At 37.7% G+C, this 19017-nt stretch overlaps 2 protein-coding genes across 4 annotated transcripts; both read left to right on the top strand.

Moving 5' to 3' along the window:
• Positions 1-72: 72 nt before the first annotated feature.
• vsig8a (V-set and immunoglobulin domain containing 8a) lies at positions 73-10297 on the top strand. Of its 3 annotated transcripts, none has more exons than XM_089126509.1 (12): positions 73-196; positions 682-798; positions 892-1051; positions 1312-1370; positions 5634-5733; positions 5855-5946; positions 7541-7710; positions 7841-8045; positions 8461-8613; positions 9432-9554; positions 9641-9779; positions 9880-10297. In XM_089126509.1, the coding sequence occupies exons 5-12, from the start codon at positions 5642-5644 to the stop codon at positions 10040-10042; spliced, it is 1137 nt and encodes a 378-aa protein (XP_088982635.1). In that variant the 5' UTR covers positions 73-196; positions 682-798; positions 892-1051; positions 1312-1370; positions 5634-5641; the 3' UTR covers positions 10043-10297. The 3 variants fall into 3 exon arrangements, with proteins under 3 accessions (XP_088982635.1, XP_088982636.1, XP_088982637.1); XM_089126510.1 differs by having other exon boundaries at positions 190-610; XM_089126511.1 differs by lacking the exon at positions 1312-1370 and having other exon boundaries at positions 190-798.
• Positions 10298-11387: 1090 nt separating this feature from the next.
• On the top strand, positions 11388-18678 carry atp6v1b2b (ATPase H+ transporting V1 subunit B2b). Its single transcript, XM_039678154.2, has 14 exons — positions 11388-11599; positions 13363-13418; positions 13517-13615; positions 13731-13824; positions 13906-13983; positions 14102-14241; positions 14678-14779; positions 14869-14966; positions 15310-15433; positions 15550-15700; positions 15790-15872; positions 16521-16625; positions 17246-17375; positions 18378-18678. Exons 1-14 carry the CDS (start codon positions 11467-11469, stop codon positions 18512-18514), a joined length of 1530 nt encoding a protein of 509 aa, XP_039534088.1. The 5' UTR covers positions 11388-11466; the 3' UTR covers positions 18515-18678.
• Positions 18679-19017: the final 339 nt, after the last annotated feature.

The raw sequence follows: 19017 nt of genomic DNA, 5'->3' as shown, positions 1-19017 counted from the left end.
TGCAGAGAAACTGCTACGCCAAGAATGGTTAAAGTTCGACTTTATTACTTTAACGCACTTCGCCCTGATAACGCGGACCACTGTGACTGTAGGGGGAGATATTCAGACCAGAGCCGTCAAAAAAAGTTACGACACTCCCAGACCAGACTGCCTTGTGCCTGGCTCCCACTGCAGGAGTTTTACAGAATATCAATGGGTAGGATGGTGCTTTTCTTAGCATATGTCATTAAGTGTTCAGAACAAGCTAAAACAAAAATAGAGAAGATTAAAACCGGATATTTCGGAAACATGGCTCAAACCTAATCTAGATTTTATTATCAAAGGATATATAATACCATACGAGAAGACAGAAGAAAGGGAAATGGAGTAGGATGTGCTGGTATAGTTGGCGATTACAATACAAGAATTAGCTAATAGTTACTGAAATTTGGAACAAGACTTTAGAACATGTAATTATTAGTTGTCATAAGTTTAAACAGGGAAGGATAATTCTGAAAGATAGACTAGGTAACTGTGTTTTGACACCTGTCTTTCTGAACTGCATAACTGCCATCTGTTGACTATAGCACCCTCACATGTGAAGCTTGAGCTGCTGTTAAATGTCTTAAATGTAAGTAATCGTTGTCCATTTAAATTATGTTAATGGGTCTCTTAATATTCAAGCATGTATATTTCTTAAAGCTAAGGTTGCAGTGGCCTATATTCATGAAGATGTGTGGAGCCTCACTGACATTTTGAAAGAATCACCTTTAGATGGACATCCACTGCATAGGCGGATGAAAAGGCATAGCAAGAAAAGTAAAACTGTTTATTTTTGCTAAAATAAAAAATGCCCTGCATGTATACTGAATCGTTATAATAACTTATTATTGTGTCCTTTGTTTTTCTGAGTGGAATAACCAGTTGTCACCTGAGACCAGTCTCCATGGACCACATCACCATGGCACCACCTTCACTTGATACCAGAAGTGACTTGTATTCTCACAGTGGAGCCATTCAGAAGGTGACGTGCATGAGGACTAAAGCACAGAGATGAACTGACCCTCCATCTGTAAGTTTCTTATGAATAATTCCATTTTATCTATGTTTTCATGGCCTATTTCCTGCTCAGATGAACATGCAGAAGAACCAGTTATTCCAATCGATCAACATAAAAGCAGTGAAAATGTTTCGTCTTGTGTTGTATAATGCATGGTACAGGATAGATTTTGGTGAACAATGAGTTTACAGGCTCTCAAAATTGTGTAGGAGGAAGAATTGAGTGTGTTACAAAAAGAAAAACAACAAATATGTTTTTTTTTTCTCTCTCAGCAGGGAAGTAGATACTGTAAGAAACATTTAATGCTGGTTATGTCTTCGTGTCACAACAGGTGCGAATTTTTGACTTTTTGCTACAGTTGTAATATTTTCCAGGTTTTGTGTTTTTATTTCTATGCATAATAATTATAGACCACCATTGAATTGCTTTATAAAAAGTGGGAATTACTAATTTTGGGATGAGTAATTTTGAGGAATTTGTGATACTAAAAATATTTTAATGCTTAACACTTTACAATAAGGTTCCATTTGTTAACATTTGTTAACCACATTAGTTTACATGAACTAACAATAAAACAAATCATTTTCTTAGTCTTAGTTGATGTTAAACTACAGTGTCTGGTTTGTTTTCCTTGGGTAACCACTAGAGGTCCTTTTTTCCCCCACACTGTCATTCACATTAGGTACTGCATTTCCCACAATCCTTGTCAGCATTCACCACTGGTTATGGCATTCACCACTGGTTATTACGGTGGCCGAGAGGTGCAAAACAAATCACAATTATGAAAACAAAAAAACAAGTCAGAAAACACAAAGACAAATCAGAAAACAAAATAACATTTCAGAAAACACAACAACAAATCTGAAAACAAATTAACAAATCAGAAAACACAAAAACAAATCTGAAAACACAACGACAAATCTGAAAACAAACTAACAAGTCAGAATCAGAAAACACAACGACAAGTCAGACAAAACGGAAAAGGTAGGTATATGTGGCGAATGGAATACTGATCGCTGATTGGACGAGACATCTGTCAATCAAGACATACAGAAAGTACAGCAGACTGCGCCTGCGGCAGAAGAAAGATTGATTCGCATGTGTATGTGTAAATATTAGCTGTCTATTTAGCCGGCTAATTTAGTGATATTATGGAGAACAAAACTTTTCAAATTAAAATCTTCCTACCACTAATTAGTAAACGCAACTCCTTTAAGCTTGCGTTCGGTTATCCACTGGACCACGCTGCCTAGTTCAAAGTAAACTAGTGAAACAACTGAAACCAGCGCTATTTTGTTCTCTATTTGTTCTTACTGACCGAGAAACCGCTTCAGATGATTCAGTGACAGAACGGTCCGAACGAATCCGAATCGTTTCCTACTGTTATGCACGCGCGTTTGGCCAATTCGTGAAAAGGAGATAGGAATCGAACCAACGAATGATTAATATCGCTGGTTCAGTCGACAGAAATACGGGACACACATATTAACTGCTGAAATATTCGGACTGAAAACGTTTTTCTCAGGTCAGTCGGAGCGCTCGTGGTACACACACAGTGCGTAGGCTATATGCGGCCACGCGCATATCAAACCAAATTTAGCCACACCACCAGAAAATAGGAGGGGGAGGTTGGAGTGCTCTCGGGCCGCATGGAGATGATTGGCGGGCCCCACTTGGCCCGCGGGCCGCCAATTGAATAGCCCTAGCCTAGACGATACAGCTAATATTTACACATGCACACGCGAATCGATCTTTCGTCTGTATGTCTTGATTGACAGATGTCTCGTCCAATCAGCGATCAATATTCCATTCGCCACATATACCTACCTTTTCCGTTTTGTCTGACTTGTCGTTGTGTTTTCTGACTTGTTAATTTGTTTTCAGATTTGTCGTTGTGTTTTCTGACTTGTTAATTTGTTTTCAGATTTTTTTTTGTGTTTTCTGATTTGTTAATTTGTTTTCAGATTTGTTGTTGTGTTTTCTGAATTGTTATTTTGTTTTCTGAATTGTCGTTGTGTTTTCTGACTTGTTTTTTTGTTTTTATAATTGTGATTTGTTTTGCACCTCTCGGCCACCGTAGGTTATGGCACTCAGCTGTTTCCCATGACTCAGCGGTTTTATGATTTACGGATACCCATTAAGACTGTTATTGGATCTACCCATTTCCTGTGTGCATTTCCTGTGTGTGGTATCGTGACAGAACAACTCAGTCATGTTAAGGTCCAGCAGTAGTGGGATTTCCCGAACCAGAGAGATGAAACCTCGCATGAACATTTTTCAATGTTTTGCATTGTGGGCCCGTCAGACTGAGGAGGCTATGACGGCAAAGTCTCCAGCAACCCCTTCTGTCGGACCCCGAGAGTCGTGTGCGGGAAGCCGTTTGGCCAGGTTTTCTGGGGTCCGTGGAGGTTGTAGGAGGGCCTGTCTTCCCGGAGGCCGTGCCCGAGCAGCCTGCTGCCATCCTGAAGGCCGTGCCCGAGCAGCCCATCATCAGTCCTGCCATGGACTGTGCTTGAGCCCGTGTCTGTTCCTGTGCCTGAGCCGGGGTCTGTTCCTGATCCGAGGTCTGTGCCTGAGCTGGTGTCTGTGCCTGAGCTGGTGTCTGTTCCTGTGCCGGTGTCTGTTCCTGTGCCTGAGCCGGTGTCTGTTCCTGTGCCTCAGCCGGTGTCTGTTCCTGCGCCTGAGCCGGGGTCTGTTCCTGTGCCTGAGCCGGGGTCTGTCCTGTGCCTGATCCGAGGTATGTGCCTGTTCCTGTGCCTGAGCCGGGGTCTGGTCATGAGTCGGGGTGTGTTCTCAAGGTGGTTCCTGTTCCTGAACTTGTTCCTCTACCATGGCCGCCCGAAAGTTCGTCTCCGTTGTAGCCGCCCGAGGTGTTCGTCTCTGCCGTGGCCGCCCGAGGTTTCGTCTCCGCCATGGCCGCCCGATGGGCGAGCTTACTTTTTTCAGGTGTGGACAGATTGCTGGAGAGCATCCTTCCCCGATCCAGAACACAGCCAGACCAAGAGCCCGAATCACCATCATCGACCGTGGAGAATTTGTGTTACAAATTCACCCCGCAGACAAAGAGCTACCCTCGCCATGACGCATAAGCCAGAGCCTGAGGAGAAAAGACAGAGCTGACCCTTGCCCTGGAATTGGAGCTCCATTTTGAGTCTGACTAGGGGCCCACAACATCAGCGGACGAGGGAGTTGTGACTACAGACGATGAGAAATGGCTAATTGACTTCAATAAGGAATTTTTGACTCCCACCCTATCCCATCTTGTACCTTCATCATTGCTGTTTTGGAACAGTACCAATAACTGTATAAACTGTGAACTATTATTTTCATCGACCTACATAGACTGTGCCATACTCGCCATAATTCTGTCTAGATTTCTTCTTCCATAACCGTGAAGCTCAGCCAGTCCTCCAGCCCCGCCACTGCCGGAAGTCAACAGCCCTGCGCCGTGTCCGTGGAAGCCCTGCTATGACGTCAAGCTGCAGGCCGTGTTACCACCAGCGGTATCAGTGCGAGAGGATCCTATGGCTTCGCCTCTGGCCTCGGATCTCTTCTCTCCATCTTGGCCTGTTGGCTCCGTCTTGTCTCCTCCCACCTTCGGCTTCACCAAGTTCCCTCGTCCTGCCGGCTCCCCCTTGGTCAGTGGTCAAAACACTTCCACAATGGACTTGCAAGGCGTCCACTGCACTCCATCCCTCCACCCCTACGGCTGCAGCTTGTTCCTCCTTTCCGTCTGGGTCGCCTCTGTCCTCCATTACACTGGCTCAGCCTCAGACGTTCTTCGCCATTGCCTTGGTCTTCAGAGTCAGCGATATCGCTTGACTCCATCGGCTCTCTGTCTGCTCTTGTGGATCCATTGGCCATGTGTTCAGCAGTCGTCCCCCAGCTGTCGTCACTACACCTTGGCTCCTCCTTCCCTCGACTCTGCCGTGGGCTGTCAGTACTGAAGAGCTCTGGGTGTGTGCCTGTGGACTATTACCATCATCGCCTCCAGAGGATCGTCATCCTCCCATCAATCCTCTGTCACCGTCTCCTGTCATCACTCCTTCGCCACCTCCTCGTCCACCTCCGAAGCCCCCTCCATTTTTCCCTCCCTCACCTCTGCTACGACAACGCAAGGTCGCGCTTACTGGGAGGGGGCGTTCTATCACCATTATGTTCAGTTTAGATTCTTTATTATGGACTTTTAGTTTGTTTTCATTCCCATCACATGCTCTTTTATTCAGTTTTCCCGCTCTTCATTATTAGTTTATTTGTGTCAGCTGTGTTCTATTAATCATCCTCATTTTTGTTTGCTATATAAGTTGGTCCCTCACATTCATTCTCATGTCTACATTGCTTTTAGCTTGTGTTGCCCTGCCTGTCTTTTTACCCTTCGTGTTATCTTTCATTTAATTACGTTTTGGAATCTCCCTTCATGCAACCACTCATGACAGAAACAAATATCTTGCATATATTTATGTAATGTTAGTTAATCCATAAGCTAATGCTAATTGGGAAGTTATTACAAAGTGGTACTAAAATAGAAAAGTAAGACCGGACAATTTACTGGTGTAAAATATCGTTTCTTTTTGCCGTCTCTTTTCATTTCTAGGCTTAAGCATGTGTCTTAACTTAACTCAGCTGAATGGGAGGAAGTGGCATAAAAAAGGGTGTCCAAACATGAATGTACAAAACTGCTGCTGCAACACAAGGTACTGCTGAAAGTTCAAAATATGCTACCCAGCAAGCCATGCTCATTATCTTCCTCAAATCTCTTTCAGTCATGCTCCTCTTCTCTAGCTTTAAATCTCTTTTTACTTTTATGTCTCATAGATGTCTAAAATGGCCTTGTGTTAGACGAAGAAGTTTGTCCCCGTTGTCCTCATTTGTGATATTGACTGTGCTCGCCGTGTTTCTCAAAGCAAGTAAGTTTCTTTGCAAAAACTTTCAAACTTGATTTCCAGTACAATTTGTAGCTACTAGACCAGATAATATGGCATTCTGCTCACAACCCTGCTAAAGTTCTTCAATTAGGCCTGAAAGTGTTCCTTCATCCAAGTCATGGATGTATGATGGGATTTATTCACAAGCATCTGGACAAAATCCAGATATTAGTCATTTGGAGAGTTTCATTATATGAGCCCATATGAATCATTTATGAGGGAGCGCCAGGATGGAACTTCAGTATGAAACCAGGATTTTTGGAATTACAGGCTAATTGAAAATAATCATCCTTAGACTTTAAATGACAAAGAAAAAAAGCTGAATGACCTAGAAAGAACAGAATAATTAAAAGGACTAGTAATTCTCATAACGTATTTCATTTTCAATTAGGTTTGAAGCTGCAATATATCATAGTTCAAAGAAAATAGTTCTTTGTAGTGTGCTGCCCAAATTCTATATTTACAGTCTGAAAACATTTGTAGTCAGTTTGTATTTCTAAAATGACAGTTTGCATTTTCGGTCCATGGATTCCCTCTGAAATTAGAATAGTAGTTTTCAATTAATGTTTCAAATAAAGTCATGTTTTACAACAAAAATTACACAGTCATACCTAAAATATGAGCCCTGGAACCATTGTTGTTGATAACAAAGTTGATAACAAGTTTCTAAATAATGGCTACAACTACCACAAAGATGTAAGGTTACCCTGTAGTCGTTATACATTGTAGCTAATATATAGTTGTGTAATCATATGTGATATGTGAGGTGTGACTGTGACATGTAATTATGCCCATTTCTGTCTAATAAGAAAAACAAAATCATTCTTATAACTAAAACATAAATTGTTGCAATTATGAGATTCCAAGTTATAATTATGAAAATCAAATAAAATTTGTACACTTTTAATTGATTTTTTTTATCTAATAATTACGACTTTTATGCCATAATTCCAAAGTTTTTTGCCATGACATTTTATATAATTGTTTTGACTTTTATCTCATAAATATATATATATATATATATATAGTCATAATTATGACTACATCTCAAAATTCTTGTCAGCATTAGGATGTTTATGACATAATTTCAACTTGACATGATAATGATTTAGTATAATAACAACATAATAATGGCTTAGTATCTCATTTTTAACTTTTTACATCATAATTATGACTTTTATCTCATAATTCCATTTTCTATGTCATAATAATAACCTTTTATCTTGTAAGTTTGACTTGTCATGATTATGGCATTGTATCAGATCTTATGATATTTATCTCATAATTACGATTTAGCATCTCATAATGTTGACATTTTATGTCATAATAAGGGATTTTTATCTCATAATTATGATTTACCAAAGGTAAATTTGTTGGATTTGGGTTTTAATAAACATGAACATTTCTTAAACAGCCTTTTTTACTCATAAAAATATATATACTGTTCTAAAATCCCATTCAAAATCAAGGAAAGCTGATATCGATGATCCTTCTAGGTTGGCATAGTCATTAACGTTATATGACTAAACATCTCTACAGAGAATTTTGCAAGCAGATGCACATTAATCTTTTTCAGATGTGTCAGTAGCAATGAAAGTGACCTCCAGTGGACCACAAACTATGCAGATGGCTCAAGGGGAACCTGTGACACTAGACTGCACCTACACCTCAAGTCCAGCAGACATTGGCGAGCTTGACATTGAGTGGTCAGTTGTCAGTCCAGACACCACAAAAAAAGACCAGATGGTGCGTAAGGCTCTGCTTATGTCAGTGAAATATAATGCCCCTGCTTTGACCAGACTCTCACTGATGATTTACATTTGTGTTGAAAAACAACTATTAGCTTGAACTGTTATATAAATTTGTTGTCTATTAGATCATATCATATACAGGTGGAAGGAGATATATCCATGGTGACCCTGCTTTAATGAAAGGTGTGAACTTCACAGCTGTTGACCCTGCCCAGGGAGATGCATCTCTATCTATCACCTCACTGATGGTCAGTCATGCTGGAACGTATCAGTGCAAAGTTAAAAAGGCACCTGGGGTGGACAGTCGGAAAATATCTCTGATTGTGATGGGTAATGTCATGTATTACCAGTCTTTGAATACTACACAGAGCTTTTCTATGAGGAATCTGTAAAGATGCCATTAAACTGAAGTTGCATCCATAATCTTTCTATTGTGAAAGTTTAGTGAAATGGCTTCTTGAGCAAGAAAAAAAACGTAGGGTGGGGCTTGATTTTGTCTTTGTGGAATTGATTGGATTTATATATTTTTTTCCTCCAACAAAAGTTCCTAAGTTGTTGTGGTTTGTATAAAATTGGGTTTCTCCTTGATTTTAAAAGGATTACTTTGAAGAGTCTTTAAGGAAAATAGCCATACACCATTTCTCAGCAGTGCTTTCGGCTCCCTACAGATCTGCACAATGCAATAATTCAAACAGTCTTGAATTTGAATAGGAGAATAACAGTGTTTTGACTCTCTGGGTGGTAGTGAGGCCGTCCATGCCGAAGTGTTGGGTTGATGCTGGTGAAGCTGTGGGTGAGACAGCATCTCTCCGCTGCAGATCGGATCAAGGCTCTGCTCCTCTGCTGTATTCATGGAGGAGAGAGAGTGGAGGTCCCATTTCTCAAGACGCCATTCAGAGTTAGTGCTACCTCTGGTGGTAATGCTTTGTAATGAAATGCTGCTTTTCTTCAGTGATTCAAAACTGTTTTGACTCCCCAAAATATTATGTAAACCATGCCTTTGATTGCTAATATATATATATATATATATATATATAAATTATGGCTTTAAAATTATTATTTAAAATTATTTGGAGCCAATACAATTTACTGTATCATGGCTTATTTAACAATTTATTTAAGGGCCCAATGCACCCTCAAAAATACTTCCAAGGAAACTTTCCATTCCACAAAAAGGTTTTTTATAGTGGAACAACGTTGTTTTTTTAGTTTTTTTTTTTTTTTTAGATTAAAATGTTTTTTTTTTTTTTTAAAAAATGGTTATTTTAAGAACTGATCACAAAAGGGTTCTCAAGGAAGTCAATATTGGTTCTTCTATTGCATTGTTGTGGAAAAATACCCTTTTAACCCTTTATTTTTAAAAGTTTACTGAAGTTTTTTTTATTAATTTATTTTCTAATGCAGTGATGAGGTTGAGGCTTATATAATATATTTATTTCAAACAGATTATATAAGCCTCATCAATTGGTAATAAAAGCAAATCAGATCTGAGAAAACCTAACTATTATTTGTATTTATAAATAAAGTCCTTATAGAGCATTACAGAAATGTAGTTAGAAGAAAAGTTTAATTGTCATTACTTTTATTATGTATTGTCAATTAATTTCTTTGGAGGATTTGTACCCATTTATATTAACATATTAACATTAACATTTATTTTAATTACTGGGATTTAACGCATGTTTTTTTCTTTCTTTTTTTTCTTCTATACATTAGACTCCCTCACAGGAGAACTTCTAATCAGTAACCACTCCCTAAGCCACTCCGGTGTCTATTCCTGTGAAGTTTCCAATTCTGTTGGGAAAGAGAGCTGTCGGCTTAAACTTCAAGCCGTGAAGCGTATGTGAAGCGCACACACACTCCAGTGATTTGATGCTAACTGATTATTCATAATGGTCAGCCTTAATAATCGTAATCTTTCACAGCTCCTAACAGAGCGGGGGTCATCACAGGCACCGTTGTTGGATGTTTACTCCTCATCATGATTGCCCTGCTCATTATATGGCTCCTCGTCTTCAGATGTAACAGGAATCGACAGGAGAAAGATTTTTCCAATGAGATTAGGTGATAAGACCCCTCCATTTTCCTACATGAATCCCACCATTTCCATCAATTACGTGAAGTTGATGATGATGATAACAAGACATTCTGTTTGTCTTTAAAGAGAGGATGCTCCTGCGCCTGAGAGCCGTCCTACCAGCCGAATCTCCAGCTTCCGTTCAGGTGTGGCCTACAGCCAGGTGGGCCAAACCCAAACTGAGCATCCACCCTCTAACACCAGCAACAGCACTGCAAAGTATGACAGCAGATTTGGCTATGCTGTATGAGGAGTCATCCTTATATTATACTGTAGATTGCCATTGGTTTACAGTTAAAGGTACAATATGTAACTTTTTGCTCTGTAGTGATTAAAAATCAAAAATGGATTTTGTGGAAGAACATTGTTTTGGTTGTGCTTCGGGTGAATATGACCTTCCACAGTAACAAATGCTTTACGATGAACTCTGTTAAAGAGCTACATATGTGTTTTTTTTCTGTTCAATAAAATGCTTTACTCACCTGTTGAGTAATAAAAAACGCCATCTCTGTGTATGTACTGTGTACTGGTGAAAGTTCAAAAAATGGAATCCAGCAAGACGTGCTAATTATCTTCCTCAAATCTCTTTCAGTCATGCTCCTCTCGTCTAGCTTTAACTCTCTTTTTACTTTTATCTCACAGATGGCTAAAATGGCCTTGTGTTAGACAAAGAAGTTTGTCCCCGTTGTCCTCATTTGTGATATTGACTGTGTATCACAATTTGTAGCTACTAGACCGGATTATATGGCATTCTGCTCACAACCCTGCTAAAGTTCTTCAATTAGGCCTGAAAGTTTTCCTTCGTCCAGGTCATGGATGTATGATGGGATTTATTCACAAGCATCTGGACAAAATCCAGATATTAGTCATTTGCAGAGTTTCATTGTATGAGCCCATATGAATTATTTATGAGGGAGCACCAGGATGGAACTTCAGTATGAAACCAGGATTTTTGGAATTACAGGCTAATTGAAAATAATCATCCTTCGACTTTAAATGACAATGAAAAAAATCTGGATGACCTAGAAAGAACAGAATAAATAAAAGGACTAGTAATTCTCATAACTTATTTAATCTTCAATTAGGTTTAAAGCTTTAATATATCATTGTTCAAAGAAGTGTCTTTGTAGTTTCTTGACCAAACTCTATATTTACAGTCTGAAAACATTTGTAGTCACTTAATTGATATTTTTTTATAATATTTTTAAAAATTTTTGACTTAAAAAAAACCTAATTAGGATATTTATGACATAATTATGACTTATGAAGACAACAAACCTATGCCACTCCCACACCAAATACACATCAAAAGGTGCTTCTCAAACGGAAAGCTGCATCTTAGTGAGGCCTTGTCCTTCTTAGTCCAGTCCTTTTGAGGCTCTACCACGTTTGTTTTACTGTTGTTTTGTTTTGTCTCTACTTATTCGTTCTAAATAATTAGTTACCGATAGCACTTTATTTTACAGTCCTCATGTTCCCCATATCATATGCAGTACATCATGATATCTATGGTGTCAACCACTCATTCACCTCTAGAAGGCGTCGTCGTCCACTGCGTCGGTTTTGAAAAGGGGAGAGGAGAGAAACACATAAGCACTATTGCGCATGTGCAGCCGTGTTGTCACCCTTAGCTTCAGACCTGTAGTGATTTTTGAGGATTAGGCTATAGTCATCATGAAGGCTCTTAGGGGAATGGTGAGCGGAGCTGTCAGCGAAATATCATCTGCGGTTACCGGAACCAAACACGTCGCCGTTCGGGAAAATGTCCTTGCCGTGACTCGTGACTACATTTCTCAGCCGAGATTGAGTGAGTGTCCAGTGCTGACTATGAAGGGCCCTTACAAACAGAACCCCACTAGAGCGATACAATGATGTGTGTTATGGCGCAACGAATGAATGAATTTAAGTTACACTGAATCTGTTCATCATTATGTTATTTTCAACTGTAGACTTATAACATTTCTGATGTTGTTATTTATGATAACGTTCTGCAGTCAGGTAAATAATCTTGGGTCAGTTTACAGTTATATTCCCTGTTAATGCATATTGTTTACCTCTAATTGCATGATCTAAAAAAATGAATTATTGTTTGTTTGGATTTTCGTCACATTAGATGTCAATAAATCAACATGATGCAGGATTTAGGCTGATGCGTGTAGGCTCTGCATCGTGATGGAGTGGCAAGCCGTTTCAGTATTTAGACTGCTATTCCTATAGCTATTAGTTCTTTTTTCATTACTTCCAGAATAACATATATAACTTTTACCTACCGAATGGGAAAAAAAACTTCAACCAAAAAAGGAAAATTATATTTCCGTTTTATAATATTATATATTTTAAATGAGTAATTATATAAATATTATTTTTCACATCAATAAATTCAATCATATGGGCATATTTTTATTATATATATATATATATATATATATATATATATATATATATATATATATATATATATTTATGTTATGTACAATACCAAATAAAAAATAGACTTGACACTGAAAGTGACATAAACAGAATAAAATAGGTAATTGTTGGGATGCTTGCATAGAAATGAAAACTCAGCTAATCCCGCCTCTTTGCCCTTTTTCGTTAATCCGGGAGTGACTAGTGGTGACCATAGGTGGTGACATGCTACCAAGATGGCGACGGCTAGCCCTGTCCTCTTTGGGCTTCAAAAAGCCCTATTGTGTCTCACTATTCTAATTGAATATAGTAATGTAAGAATTCGACAAATGATGATGCGTACATTTAATTAGTTTAAAAAACCTATAAAAGGTAAAATTCAATTTAAACTTATTTCAAAAGATAATTTCTGTCTGTCACTACTGCGAACAGAACAATATCAAAGACTTTAAGAGTCAGTTGTCCACTACAGTTCTAAACCTGGCAAGGTGCCAACACAATAAACACACCGAGCAAAATATCGTCTAATTATCGTTATCAATAAAATCCCAGAAAATGTTGAGATATCGTTTTTTGTCAATTTCATACACCCCTACTGGTTACTAGTTGTTGTTTTTGTTTTGTTTTTTAATAAGCTAAATGAGTACTAAAAATAGGAATAGTTAGCCTAGTTGTGAGGAATAATTAAAATGGCTGGCCATAGATGACCGCATCATCAGATGCATATTGATGGTCAAAATATGCAAGGAGCTTTAAAAATATTTAAACATGTTCATTCCTTATTTTAGTTTAAGTTGTTTTAGTTAAAAGATAAAATATCTAATTATTTCTTAATAACACATTTCTAAGGCATTTTATGTTCTTATTGTGAGTATCTGTTAGTTATGTTTGTTATTTATGTTTTCATATAATATTAATGACACACTCTCATTTGTTTTCTTTATTTTTTCTTTTAAGACACTTTGACCATAGCATGATGTCATATTTTATCAGGTGATGTGTTTTATTTTTTACTGTATTTGTTTTCCTTAATGCAGTGCTCTTAATGTAATTAAGAGAAACCCCTTATGCTGAATTTGCGTGCATTAGTTGTGTTTGTGATTTGATCTAGACTATGAAAACACTCTTGTGTTGTGACATTCGTGTTTATTGTGTGCTCAGCATATAAAACCGTGGCTGGTGTTAATGGACCCCTGGTGATTTTGGATCAAGTGAAGGTATTGGATTTCTGCAAGCATCAGCTAATGTGTTTGGAAAGTACTGGATCACATTGATGTTTCTGATGCAATATTAACTGGTTACCTGTCTGGCACAGTTCCCCAGGTATGCTGAGATTGTCCATCTGACGCTTCCTGATGGCACCAAGAGGAGCGGACAAGTGCTGGAGGTCACAGGTTCTAAAGCTGTGGTTCAGGTAAGGGAATAACGCCTTCTGAAATAGACTTTTTTACTTTTTATAGACAATAGACATTTTTTACTTTTTCCCCCCATTTTGTAATATGATCTGTAGCATCTCATTTCATTTTTAGGTGTTTGAGGGAACATCTGGTATTGATGCCAAAAAAACCACATGCGAATTTACAGGGGACATTTTGCGTACACCTGTGTCCGAGGATATGCTGGGTAATAACAAAAAAGAGGCATTTTGAAGCCATGTGATGTTTTTTATTATGTGTATTTGGTTAAACTTGAAGTCTATTACAGGTCGTGTGTTCAACGGATCAGGAAAGCCGATTGATCGAGGACCTACTGTGTTGGCGGAGGACTACTTAGACATCATGGGTACATTTCAATGAGGCTGTGATGAATCACATAAACTGTTATGCTCATAAATTGTCATCATTGTTATATATATATATTGATGAAATATGTGCATCAAATTCCCTCCTGCTTCCTGCAGGTCAGCCGATTAATCCTCAGTGTCGTATTTATCCTGAGGAAATGATCCAGACAGGCATCTCTGCCATTGATGGCATGAACAGTATTGCCAGAGGACAAAAAATTCCCATTTTCTCAGCGGCTGGTCTACCCCACAATGAGGTGAGGCCAATGTCAGTCCATCTTTTGGGGTGCTTTGTGAAATAAATTAATTCTTTTATACAGCAACAATGCATTAAATATATATTCAAATGACCTTAACTGCATTTATAATGTTACAAAAGATTTCTATTTCAAATGCACCTGCCTGAAACATTATTGAATTTAGTTGGCCACACCTTAGTATTTAACTGAGTGAAACTGAAAAACCAATCAACATTCCATAAGTACAAATGGTAAACACAGTAAAAACAGTATACAAAACAATGTTTCCTAGCAATGACAACTGTGCTTAAATCAAATGAGAAATTCAAACAAATACACTTACACGCTGCTGTCCACTTCTCATGCTTGACTGCTTTAATTTAAGAACTTGAGTACTTGAGTCTAATTTACTTAACAATTGATTGTATTTTATTTTTCCTTCTTCTTTTCCCAGATTGCTGCACAGATCTGTCGTCAGGCGGGATTGGTGAAGAAATCCAAAGATGTGATGGATTACAGTGAGGATAACTTTGCCATTGTGTTTGCTGCCATGGGGGTGAGGAGCACATCGTATTAAAAGTTTTTAATCTGAATAAATGCATTCATATCAGTGGGATATCTTCATGATATTAGTTTTATCTTTAGGTCAACATGGAGACTGCAAGATTTTTTAAGTCTGATTTTGAAGAGAACGGGTCCATGGACAACGTGTGCCTCTTTTTAAATTTGGCCAATGACCCCACGTCAGTATTCTCTCGAATATTCTTGAAAGTAAAGGGATGGTTCACCCAAAAATGAAATTCTGACATCATTTACTCACCCTCATGTCATTCTATATGACTTGTGTTCTAAATGATTCCAAGTAGACCAAAACTAAATGAATTCCAGAAGAGTAATAAGTACAATCCTTAAAAATGTCATGTAGGTTTGGAACAACATGAATGTGAGTACATGATAAGACTTATATATACCTCTCTCTCTCTCTATATATATATATATATATTATATATATATATGTATGTGTGTAATTTATTTTTTATTTTTTTGGAGCAACTTGGACCTAAAAGTTTGATATACCTGTTGCAGGATTGAACGTATCATCACCCCTCGGCTTGCACTTACGGCAGCTGAGTTTCTGGCTTACCAGTGTGAGAAACACGTGCTGGTCATATTGACTGACATGAGCTCTTATGCCGAGGCTTTACGAGAGGTATGATATAATATGTGAATTTATAATGACAGCCTAATGACCCCATTACTCATTGCTATACATTATAGAGCATGATATAACATTATATACATTATAAGTTTATCATCGTCTTGAAGGTCTCTGCGGCTCGAGAAGAGGTTCCTGGTCGACGTGGTTTCCCAGGTTACATGTACACCGATCTGGCCACGATATACGAGAGGGCCGGACGTGTGGAGGGACGCAATGGCTCCATCACTCAAATCCCAATCCTCACTATGCCCAACGATGGTTAGCAAACATCTACCTCACTTTTAATCTTTATATCATCATAAATGGTTTGCTTACTACTTTAATGGCTTGCTTACTATTATCTGCAGATATTACCCATCCTATTCCGGATTTAACTGGCTACATCACTGAGGGTCAAATTTATGTGGACAGACAGCTTCATAACAGACAGGCAAGTGATGGAAACAAACTTATAGTGTGAACATTAGTTGAATACTTCATTAAAGGGATAGTTCACCCAAAAATGATAATTCTGGCATCGTTTACTCACCCTCGTGTTGAATTTCATTCATCTTCGTAACACAAATGAAGATGTTTTTTACTAAAATCGGAGAACTTTCTGTACTCTCCATTGACAGCTATGCAACGACCACTTTGATGCTTCAAACATTCATAAAGAGATTGTAAAATTAATCCATATGAATTGAGTGGTTTAGTCAAAGCTCAAACGTGCTGCTCAAATGTTTATATGTGAATAAAAACCTAAATTCAATCTATTCCTCATATAAAGTGATCATGTCTCTTCAAAAAATTTGGACTAAACCACTCAATTCATATGGATTAGTTTAGCCTTTTCTTTATGAACTTTTTGAAGAGTCAAAGTGGTAGTTGCGTAGCTGTCAATGGAGGGACAGAAAACAATCAGATTGTAGTAAAAATATCCTCATTTGTGTTCAGCATATGAACATAAGTCTTCCATAAGTCTTTGGAACAACGTGAGTTTAAGTAAACTATGACAGAATTTGCATTTTTTGGGTGAGCTAATACTTTAATAAATCTCATGTGCTGTTTTATACAAACTATTGCTATTTCTATGCAGATCTATCCTCCTATCAATGTACTACCTTCTTTGTCTCGATTGATGAAATCAGCCATCGGCGAGGGAATGACACGCAAAGACCACTCAGATGTTTCTAATCAGTTGGTAAGTATGAATAAACAGACATTGCTGTTCAAAAGTTTGGGGGTTGTAATATTTTTTGAAAGAAGTCTCATATATTCACCAAGACTTGCATTTATTTGATTAAAAATACAGTAAAAACACTAAAATTGTGAAATATTGTTTACATTTAAAATGCCTGTTTTCTATTTTAATTTGTTTATGTGCTGACAAAGCTGAATTTACAGCATCATTACTCCAGACTTTAGTGTCACATGGTCCTTCAGAAATCATTCTAAAGTGCTGCTCTAATGCTCACAAAACATTTATTATTATTATCAATGTTAATAAGCAGTTTTTCTAGGATCATTTGATGAATAGAATGCTCGAAAAGAACAGCATTTATTTGAAATAGAAATGTTTTGTGAAGAGGCTTTTCCCCCTTTTGAACAGTTTAATCCATCCTTGCTAAATAAAAATATGAAAATTATTTTAAAAAATCCCAAATATTTGAATGGTATTGTAAATTGTAAAGAAATGAAGAAAAAACAACACCTGTATTATGACCAAAGCACTTGGTCTCTTTCATGCAAATGTTTATTTTATTTATCTAATGTTTTGAGTTAATTTGACTTGTCTGTGACAAAGCAACTCTTCTTTTGCAGTATGCTTGCTATGCTATTGGGAAAGATGTGCAGGCAATGAAGGCCGTGGTTGGTGAAGAAGCACTGACATCGGATGACTTGTTGTACTTGGAGTTCCTACAGAAATTTGAGAAGAACTTTATTGCACAGGGTAAGTAACAACAAGAGGGCACCTGTGGAATGATGTCTGAAATCTTATGTTAAAGGGATAGTTCTCCCAAAAAAAAAAAATTCGGTCATAATTTACTCACACACCGGTTATTCTAAACCTGTTTGAGTTTCTATGTTCTGTTGAGCACAAAAGAAGATATTTTGAAGAATGTGGGTAACCAAACCATTTTTGGTCCCCATTAGTGTTCACCAGAACAAACTTGAGGATGAGTGAATTATTACAGAATATTTTATTCTGGGGGAACTGTTTCTTTAAGGCTCTTTCAAACCAACACTTGAAATACCATACCAAATGCTTGCATTCTCTATCTTTATTACTTTCAAATAATTCTGAATCTTTGTATTATTTTTTAATGCTTATTGGCATGTTGAGATGTCATGGTCACATGACCTGACAAATATAAGTTTATTTGTCAATTCTGTAAGAAAGAAAAAACTTTAGTTTGTTGTCAGGCGTATGTTCACTCCGGTGTGAATAGCTTTTTAGGAATGCATTGTTATTCAAGTTTGGTGTGAAAGGACATTTATAAAGAAGAAAAAAAATAGTGTGTACATTTCTTTTTTTTTTAATCAAATGTAATTAAAGGAGCTGTATGTAAGAAATGTATTTCAAATAATCATAAAATGCCCCTGATATGTCACAAGACATTAAGAAATCATGTTCATTTCAAATACTTATATCACTGACAAAAGTAGTCCAGCCAGGATATTGTCACTTAAAAAGTGAAGTTGCAGCCCTCAACTGTCATGTTGTGTTTTGGTCTGATGCTCCACCCTCCACCGATCTACCAATCACGAACCTGCTGCCTATCTGGGAACCTCGAGTCAGGGGGGAGGGTTAGGAGATACACCACTCTACAGTAATTTGAAACTGCTTGCAGTACCAGTTTTGGCCACAATCTTACATACAGCTCCTTTAAATTCTGTGAGTTGTACTATTTTATTATTTTCAGAATCAACCTAACATGTTTTTGTATCACAGGTGCATATGAGAATCGAACGGTGTTCGAAACATTGGACATTGGCTGGCAGCTCTTGAGAATCTTCCCCAAAGAGATGCTGAAGAGGATTCCTCAGAGCACTCTGGCTGAGTTTTATCCCCGAGACTCCAAACATTAGTATTGCTTTTGTCCTTGTTCATTCACTTATCTGCAGCCGTTTGCCCCTGGATCTTCATCCTATCCAAGTGAATCAGTTATGAATCTTTCTTTTACATTTTAGATGTTACTCAGTCTCTCTGATCAAGTACACCAAGTCTACACTGACAGATTACAAAGTTGTTTTTCATTGCTGCTCTTGGTATTTATTTATTGTGAAAGTTTTGCTAAGTCGTAATGAAAATATTGTATGAATATCGTCGCTACACTATAGTGTGCAAGTTCTTTAGTGTGTTGCTCAGTGTGTCAAACAGTGTTCTGACCATGTGTTTATTTATTTCAAAAAGTGAAAAGATTAATGTATAATGGCTTAATGTATTCTGTGATTTTTTTTTTCATCATTATAATGAATTCACTACATATCTAGAAGTACAAGTATCATAAAGTATAAAAGGAAGCCATATGTTCATAGAATGCATTAAAAGGGAATAGATAAGCACAGTGGCCCTATCAAATCATTTAAAG

This window comes from Pimephales promelas, chromosome 23 (genome assembly GCF_988280905.1).
Source record: "Pimephales promelas chromosome 23, fPimPro1.hap1.1, whole genome shotgun sequence".
Taxonomy (NCBI): domain Eukaryota; kingdom Metazoa; phylum Chordata; class Actinopteri; order Cypriniformes; family Leuciscidae; genus Pimephales; species Pimephales promelas.
This window is presented reverse-complemented; position numbering and strand designations above follow the sequence as displayed.